This window comes from Primulina huaijiensis, chromosome 7, assembly GCF_012295235.1.
Source record: "Primulina huaijiensis isolate GDHJ02 chromosome 7, ASM1229523v2, whole genome shotgun sequence".
Lineage (NCBI taxonomy): Eukaryota > Viridiplantae > Streptophyta > Magnoliopsida > Lamiales > Gesneriaceae > Primulina > Primulina huaijiensis.
The window spans coordinates 642236-650718 of NC_133312.1; the positions used below are offsets into that span (position 1 = coordinate 642236).

At 37.1% G+C, this 8483-nt stretch overlaps 2 protein-coding genes across 3 annotated transcripts; one reads left to right on the forward strand and one right to left on the reverse strand.

The window, feature by feature from the left end:
- The first annotated feature begins 1179 nt into the window (after nucleotides 1–1179).
- On the forward strand, nucleotides 1180–3382 carry LOC140981298 (protein LURP-one-related 5-like). 2 transcript variants are annotated; one of them, XM_073447657.1, is made up of 2 exons: nucleotides 1180–1526; nucleotides 2821–3382. In XM_073447657.1, exons 1-2 carry the CDS (start codon nucleotides 1293–1295, stop codon nucleotides 3235–3237), a joined length of 651 nt encoding a protein of 216 aa, XP_073303758.1. In that variant the 5' UTR covers nucleotides 1180–1292; the 3' UTR covers nucleotides 3238–3382. The 2 variants fall into 2 exon arrangements, with proteins under 2 accessions (XP_073303758.1, XP_073303759.1); XM_073447658.1 differs by having other exon boundaries at nucleotides 2824–3378.
- A 421-nt stretch (nucleotides 3383–3803) lies between these two features.
- Nucleotides 3804–6272, reverse strand: LOC140980702 (uncharacterized). The gene is made up of 3 exons (XM_073446710.1): nucleotides 5493–6272; nucleotides 4855–5027; nucleotides 3804–4236 (listed from the first exon to the last, which is right to left on the reverse strand). Exons 1-3 carry the CDS (start codon nucleotides 6039–6041, stop codon nucleotides 4077–4079), a joined length of 882 nt encoding a protein of 293 aa, XP_073302811.1. The 5' UTR covers nucleotides 6042–6272; the 3' UTR covers nucleotides 3804–4076.
- Nucleotides 6273–8483: the final 2211 nt, after the last annotated feature.

The window sequence follows — 8483 nt, forward strand, 5'->3', positions numbered from 1 at the left end:
TACAATGTCAGCATCGCATCAACAATATGAACACGGGTGGATAATAATGTCTATATTTGGACGATAAATATAAATTTGATATATGATAGTCTCTAATAGATTGGATGAACTGAATGAACAATTTATCGAACAGAGAGGTGTACTTTCTCTGTGAAAATTTTGACTTGATGGAATGAGCATAACCCGACCTGATGGGATGAGCCCGGGTGACCAGGTCTAGCCTGGTGGGTTGAGCCCAAGTGGCCTGGTCTACCTTAGCTTGACCTGACGAGATGAACCTGGGTAGTCTGGCCTAGCCTATGAGTATCCTTGAGCTGGTAGGATGATCTCTGGTCAGACGATCTGCACACACTCAACAAGAAAATGTCAGTGAGGTGTCGTAAGAGTTTTCGACGTGACCATTCCGACGCTCATGTCGATACAGTTTCGCTAAGTAGAGTGGAATGCAATATTTGTGAGAAATAATTTATTGAATGCACTAGAATGTAATATCTTATGTCCGAAAAGAATGAGCAAAGATGAATATTTATAGGAAAGAAGATGATCTCGATTATGGTGCCTGGACACTGTTCTTGACTAAACATCTGTCCACGCCCAATCCTCTAACAACTGCCTATGCCATGTCTTTTGTCAGTAGGCATGACAACCCATACTGCTTTTTTCTCGTTATGGGCACTGATTCTCAAGTTAATGATTTCGATGCATAATGACCTATACTTGCGGGCCCATCTCCTTGCGAGAGACTCTAGTGGGAAGAAACCCTATCTGGAAATATTTTTGCTCGTGATCATCAAGTGAGATGAACTCTAGTCGGACAATATAAACCTGACAAACTTGTACCCGAGCTCTATTCAGTTTCTCGAGAATAACTTGGAATCTAGATCCATTAAATTTTTATGTTTTCGCCTAAGTTTAAGAATGACCCGATTGCTCCTAGCATCAATATACTTGATAGATCATCATCATGCAAGACCAATCAAGAATAATAGGTTGAATATGTACGTTGGATGAGAGAAATCTACGTACCGCATTAATTTCTAATTAAATATATATAACACCCAAGTATAAAACTCGTCTGGTCTATAATAAATTAATTAATTATAAATACGAGCCACGTGTGACATAAATACTTGAATAGTCTCAAGAAATTCCAATCCCTTCATTCTATATATTTTCTGCACGCTGGATTTCCTTTTCTGGAAACATTGCTTCCCTCTCCCATTCATCGTATATATAAACACACACACATAACGTATTGATCGCCTCTTTTTTCTTATCCTTCAACAACACGAATGAAAATGGAGAGTCATGATCATGGGGCCAGTAGTGGATTCGTATTCGGAGAGGAAACGCACTTTACGGTGCTGAAAACGTCCAATTTCTTCGCGGGAGATGGGTTCTGTGCGTATGATGCTAAAGGGAAGCTGGTGTTCCGGGTGGATTCGTATGGTCCGGGAGCGAAGAATACGGGTGAAGTGGTGCTCATGGACGCCGACGGGACATGCCTCCTCACCGTCCGCCGCAAGGTAGCCGTGTGAATCAGTTAACTAATTTGATGATTTTTTTTTTCTCGACGTTTCCTTCTGCTGTTTGTATGTATGCGTATCGCAGATTCACAATCGTAACCGCTATGAAACCAACCTGAATCTGATACAAAAAACGTATTTAATTTTCTAGGATACAGAATTTGCCAACAAGTAAGATATCTTTTAAAAAATATTAGGGACATAAATTTCAGAAAATATACTTATAACACTGTATTATGAGTTAATACTCACATTTACAGTTTTAATAAATTCAAGAAAATATGTAGTTTAGGAGATTGATTGTCAAGTTTAGCTTTGAATCTACCAGTATGCACGAATCTGAGCCTCAATTTGGACTGTAATCGGCACCCACCTTCGACCGTGATCTCCGGGGAGGTGGTTCTATCTCAAGACAAAAATTTTGACACTTTGAAAAGTTTTCAGTGAATAAATTAAGGTTTTTTATTTGTTCAATCTCGGAGAGAAACGAAACAGAGAAGATAAACGAAACCTGCACGGATTCTTTAAAATTTTAAATTGGATCACCCAACTAATATCAAATTGACAAAAAACTAATACATACAAAAATAAATATATGTGCCTCCGCTCTTCATATTGCATGTAAATTGTTTAGATTGAAACTTAAACTTAATTCAATCTCAAAAATTACCTCAAGGAGTGAAGATTATTTAAGTCCATATGTGGATCTCCCTATAATTCTGTTCAACCGACGTGACACATTTTAACACGCTTCCATCACGTCGAAAAATAAACAACTGGAGCATGAAAACATTAACTGGTAGTCCAACTATGAGAAGTCCAACAAATAACAATGGACCCGAGCTCTGATATCATGTTAAAATTGAGATTTGGACATGAATCAACTTCAAAAACTAGCTCAAGCGAGGATGATTGTCAAAGTCTATATATACAACTCTCAGGAACTCTATTCAACATATGTGAGACATCTATATATATAGATATTTGAATAACAAAAAAACTTTGTTTGTTTATTTTTTTTTTTAAGACTAGATTTCGAACTAAGAGAGGAATATATAATGAAATCAACTTTACTTCTAATCTTCTCGATTTTTTGTTTTTATTTGGTGTTTATTTCCCTACTAAAAATTATGCAATAATTTGTAAATAGAGGGACCACTAACCTATACCCACTAAAGCGTCTTAGGCATGTATGACGACTGTATTACATTATATATTCAGTCAATATAACATTATATTTTCTGTGTATATATTTGCATACCTACTCGATTGAAAACTCTTTTCACGGCCATAGCAGAGGCCGAGCCTGCATCACAGGTGGGACGGCTTCACCGGCGAGAGAACCGACGGCCAAAAGCCGCTGTTTAGCGTCCGAAAATCCTCCATACTGGGGCATTCTAGCACAACTGTTGAAATGTACAACAAGGTAGGCGAGGAGTACCAGATAGTCGGGTCCTTCGCCGGCCGCAGCTGCACTGTACTAGGCGCCGACAAGAAGGCGGTGGCGGAGATCCGGCGGAAGGTCGACGCTTCCTCCAGTGTGGTACTTGGCAAAGAAGTTTTTTGGCTGTCTCTAAAGGCGGGAGTGGATGTGGCATTCGTAATGGGGTTGGTTCTGGTATTGGACCGGATTCAAGGGGACGATGAGTATGAAGCGGCCAGGAGAGCGGGTGTGGATGCAATGAAGGAGCATTTCAGAATTTCTTCTTAAATTAAGAAATCATAGTTTTTAGTTATGCATGTACGATGAATGGTACTTTGTTCGGATTAAGTTTTCACTTTGTCTAAGTAATATGTATCGAATATTTTTAAAAATAATGGAAGATAAAAATGTATACACGGAGATGCTAATTATGTTATCGAGTGATTTTTTTTATAATTTATGTTTTTTTTTTTACATATTTACTTTTAAATATGTTGAAATAAATAAAGAATGCGAAATCCACACTGAGTTCGACAGATCCAACAACTCCAACTCATGCAAACTGGAAATAGCAACATGTGGTAATTTTTTGACAATGATCTCTGGAAAACAGGGGCAATTTATTAGTTAAAACGATTATTTTTATCTGGACTCCAGCAAAAACATGTCCAATTAATTACTTTATTATCTTTTCTATTTTGTGCACACTGATGTATATTTGGATGTCCTAATTTTGTTCCGTCATCTTACACTTTGGGCCACACCCGAGTCCGGAACAGTTCGAAAGGGGGCAGGATCTTTTTAAATATTGTCAAAAATGAAATAAATATTCGACTATTTCACAGTCAATGAAATCTAAAAAATGGGATCCAAATTTCATGTAGTTTATAAATGATTTTATTACTATAAACAAACCAAAATACACATTAGTCATTCATTACTCGCAAGTTTCTTTAAGCCTACTGATAAAGGAGAGGAAACTGTGTTATTATTATAGATAAAGAAGTTAAGAGTCAGAATCTCGTTATTCTTCTATATTTACACCAAAACACCACAACATCATGCTATGCAAAATTTAAACATGTTTGGTGTAACTCTTTCCCCCTTCACTTAATCCATATCATGGACTAAGAAGCTGTGGCCAGTGGAGGCCAATGAGATCCTTCTTCGAAAAACTTGGATGATGCGCTACTTATCCCCAATCCATATTCGCTTTTTGAACCTTCCTCTTCATCATCATCATCATCCGCATCCCACAAAAATCGAGCATATGAAGCTAGAACATAGCTGCAGTTGACAATAATATTTACATGGTGTAAGTAAATACGCAGCAAAACATGAACCTTCCATGGGTCGATCATTTAAGAAGTTTACAAACCATAGTTTGCCTAGTCCTTGTTATTTTTTAAACAGGGGATTGAAAGCCAGTATGAGTGACTCGTGCTCAAGTGGCTCGCAACATTATTTCACGATCTAGGTGATAAAACCAAGATACCCAAATTTAACGAAAACATATTCCACAGAGATGAAAGTTGAGACTCAAATGCACCGTCAAGAAAATTTGAGGAATGCCAGAACAACGAAAGTGGTGTCAACCAATCAATTCACTCATTAGAGATGTATATCCACCTCAATTTCATCATGCTTTCGGTAACACTTAACGCTTTTTGTATTTATTGAGCATATGTTGTATTGACTGGAGAATTTGGAGTACCATTGAGAAACTAATAATAAACATATCAGCAAAACAAACTTATCATTCAAGATAAGAATGTCGAATTTTCAATGTAAACAAAGAAAAGAGTAAACCAAACTTATTAGTCAAGATAATAATCTACAATCTTGGAGTAGCCATAGAGAAAAGTATCTAATCAAGAAAATAAGAATGGATAACTTCAAGCTTACCAATCATTGGGGTCTGTTTTAACAGCTTGATCAAAATAAGTCTCGGCTCTTTCAGCATCATTTTGCGTTTGCCATATTAAATCAGCATAGAGTGATAACACACTGGCATCATTTGGGTTGGCCAAAATCGCCCTTCCGCAATACTCCTCTGCTTTAGTAAAGTCTCCCTTAACCTTTAACACAACAAAAACTAAAATCAAACCTAGAGTAAAGAATTATACATCAACTTGATGAATTAAGCATCAGTTTGCTGATTTTCCTGAAGGTTCAGTATCAGCTAGCCGAGGGGGAACTTTCATTTCAGAAAAGTTTCAAAAAGGCAACTATAAACAAGCTATGAAACAAAAGTATTTGAACTAAATCATAAAACATTTTGCAGAAGGTTCTCTTGATAATTACTACTGGAAAAACCTAAGAAAACAATAACAAGACAAAAAAATTCCCCTCGCGCGAACAAGCGAAAAAATCCAACTCCAATAATATCATAAAAGGCAGGGATAAATGCTTGTCGAATGATATAACTTTCAAATTTCACATCTGCACACTCTGTTGCTTAGCTATTAGGATGGGTGCAATTAAACTCGAAAATTAATCACTGTAAAAACGAAATCTTTAAGATGACAAGATAAAGTGATAACCTCCTTCAAGAATTTAGCATAATTTGCCAGTAAAAGAGCATTCCCAGGATTGGCTTTAATCGTCATCTCATAATACGCATCTGTGCTATCATGCCCATTCCAGCTCCCTGAATCCTGCGAACCAGATCCATCATAAGATCCTCTCCCACCTCCGCAACTCTTGCCGCCGCCCCCAACCAACGGCATCATCGGCATCCTCTCCCTTTCCGCTAGAGCATAACAACCCTCGGTCGCCATCGACTCACCCAATCCAGAGCTCGACAGCAAAATGGACCCCATATTCTGCGGTTCTTTCCTCTCCGAAACCTTCGGTAGCATCAAGCTCTTCTTCGGCTTCAACGGGTCTTTGAGATCCGATTCTAATGCAGACCGCGTCGGAGTGCATCTTCCCGGGCTGTCTTCGCAATGAAGCGACGTCATAAAGCAGACCGATCGGGTACGCGTCATTTGGGGTAGAGTATTGGATTCCGAGGACGACCCGGATGCTGAATTGGGTAGCCATGAATTCAAGAGTGGTGAGGAAGAGCTTCTCAGTAACATTCTTTTCATTCGATTAGTTTCTTATTCACTAACAATAAGGTAGGATTCTCCAGTAGATATATAGATATTGCCAGAAGAAGACAGTGCTCCGCCGTGCTTGAGGAGGGGAGGCGGTGGTGGGGGTCAGGTTTTATAGCCGACTTTGAAGAAGAAGTGGCCGAATGGTGGCCGTCGGATTGGAATCAGATGAAACGAAGATATGCATGGACAGAGATTTTTATTTGTTGATTGATTATTATGGACTACATTTGATTGCATAATGATTTATGCATATCACAACAAATGTCTTTCTTGTTGAAAAATTATTTAAAAATGTNATTTCTATATATAAAAAAATCATTAAATTAATAGATTCACTAAACCAACCAATTTTTAGGGTAATTTGTCCTTTTGTCGTTGCCATACCTCATCGGCAAAAATTTCAAATACTTTATTTTACATCAAACAATTTTACATGTTTATGAAAATATCTCCAATCGCTTAAAAAAAATACAATGAATTATTACTCAAGAAAATATGTAAACCGCTCAGAAAAATGTCCGAGTTAGTGATGTAACTGAACACTTGATCAATGGTCAGTTTGATTACTCATGTTAACACTTTCTCAAACAGGTTTGTCACACAAAATTTAATGTGATTTATNAGATAATATACAATACGGACGAACAGAAATGTTACATAGAGTCGGGGAAAAAACTAAATTAATTTGGAATAAAGTAATAATGCATCCATAAAACATGCACCACAATAACAAAACAGAGAAATATATATATTTTTATCTGTGATTCAGACTGTTTCTCAAGCAAATAACAATGACAGATTAGAAAGAAAGATAAGACAACAATTCCACAATGATATTTCATAAAATGGGGCTCCACCAATAAAGATTCCCGTGTTATTTCTGGAGGAAAATCAAACTACTCAAAACCATATCATTGCCATTTGATCAAGATTTTTGTAGCCTGAAAAAGACAAGCAGCTCACCCTAATTCATTGCAACACAAACGTTATTTTCAAGATTGAGTAGATTTACTTGAAGTAAATTTATCCATATTCAATGTATACTTGTCTTTGATAGCATGACATGAATCACTAAAATCCTTGTTCAACCAAGGAAATACCCAGTTGCCTGAAAAGAGAAATGGCCTACTTTGTAAGAATGTTTGTCATCTTACCCACAAATACATGATATTAAACTATGTTGCTCATCACGATCTTGTTTTCTAATAAAGAATATGTCAATATCACGTGTAAACAGCGGGATATGTTGGTGTAAACAGTGGAAATTGGACAGTTCAGGACACCAATTGGAAGCAATATGGTTGTAGAGTGATCACTAAGTTGAGATTGAAGATGGTGGCTAGCAACACGATGCAATAAGAATGGACAGGGAGCTGATTCATATTTGTTCAGATTTAGCCAGTATATATATACCATGGACTGTTGTATTTGATTGATAGAAGATGAGCTCTTAATATTTATGAAAACTTCATAGTAGCACGATAGTTACTGCGAGTAATAAGTGTGATAGATAAATGCCTGATTTCTTTAGATATTGTTGAACTCTCCATAACCATATCAATGGTAGGTTCTAATTATGGGTGATTTCGAGAGAGAATTTATGGTCCAGTCATAGCCATGTGCAAGTCTAAAAAATCACACTAAGTTGATCAACAGAGTGCAAAATGCAAATGCTTGGCAGGACACCTGAGAATTCAAATGATCTGGTCATGAAAAGCAGAGCTTTGGAGGCACCACGTTAGGAACTCATGCTATCACAACCAGTACTGTCGTTGGGATGGTATCAGTCCTATAGTTTCGTGGTTCAAAGTCAATTTACGCATAGAAAGATCCAGCATAATTTGCTACACCATGTAGTTTTCTCTCTTCACAATCTTGATTAGGAGTTTTCAAAAAAGAAGAAAAAAATCTTGGTTAGGAATACCTCGATTAATCAATTTATAGCCCGGTGAAAAAAAAAACATGAAAGATTATATGGCTACTCAACCTATCCAACGCGTAAGTTCAAGCCGAATTCCCACTAGTTGAAGTGATTAACCAAGCTACAAAGGTCATATCATTAAATCATGGATAAAAACCAAAAACAAAATAGAACCAGGATAAGGGCTCCCGGAATAAAATAGTAGAATAATCAAAAGGATACCCGAGGATGGGAATGAATCAATGAATGTTAATCTGAAGGTGGAGGCGATTGTGGCGGCGGTCTAGATGTTGTCACGTGGCAGCGGCGGCCCTACCAGAAATTGGATTTGAACGGCAACGGAGTAAATGAACGGTGGAAATTGCAAGGTTTTATGGTTCCTAGTGGTGGCGGGATTGTAGTAGTATCGAACCTTCTTTGGAATACTAATATTCTTTCACCAGAATAGAATATAAATTTTTTGAAAAATATATAAACTTTGATTTTAATATATATATATATATATATAT

Excerpts from the sequence above, each read along its gene's own strand:
- LOC140981298 (XM_073447657.1), top strand. The coding sequence starts at position 1,293 with ATGAAAATGGAGAGTCATGATCATGGGGCCAGTAGTGGATTCGTATTC. Across the intron at positions 1,527-2,820 it reads TCCTCACCGTCCGCCGCAAG|CAGAGGCCGAGCCTGCATCA; the intron begins GTAGCCGTGTGA and ends TCACGGCCATAG.
- LOC140980702 (XM_073446710.1), bottom strand. The coding sequence starts at position 6,041 with ATGAAAAGAATGTTACTGAGAAGCTCTTCCTCACCACTCTTGAATTCA. Across the intron at positions 5,028-5,492 it reads ATGCTAAATTCTTGAAGGAG|GTTAAGGGAGACTTTACTAA; the intron begins GTTATCACTTTA and ends GTTGTGTTAAAG. Across the intron at positions 4,237-4,854 it reads AAAACAGACCCCAATGATTG|CTATGTTCTAGCTTCATATG; the intron begins GTAAGCTTGAAG and ends TGTCAACTGCAG.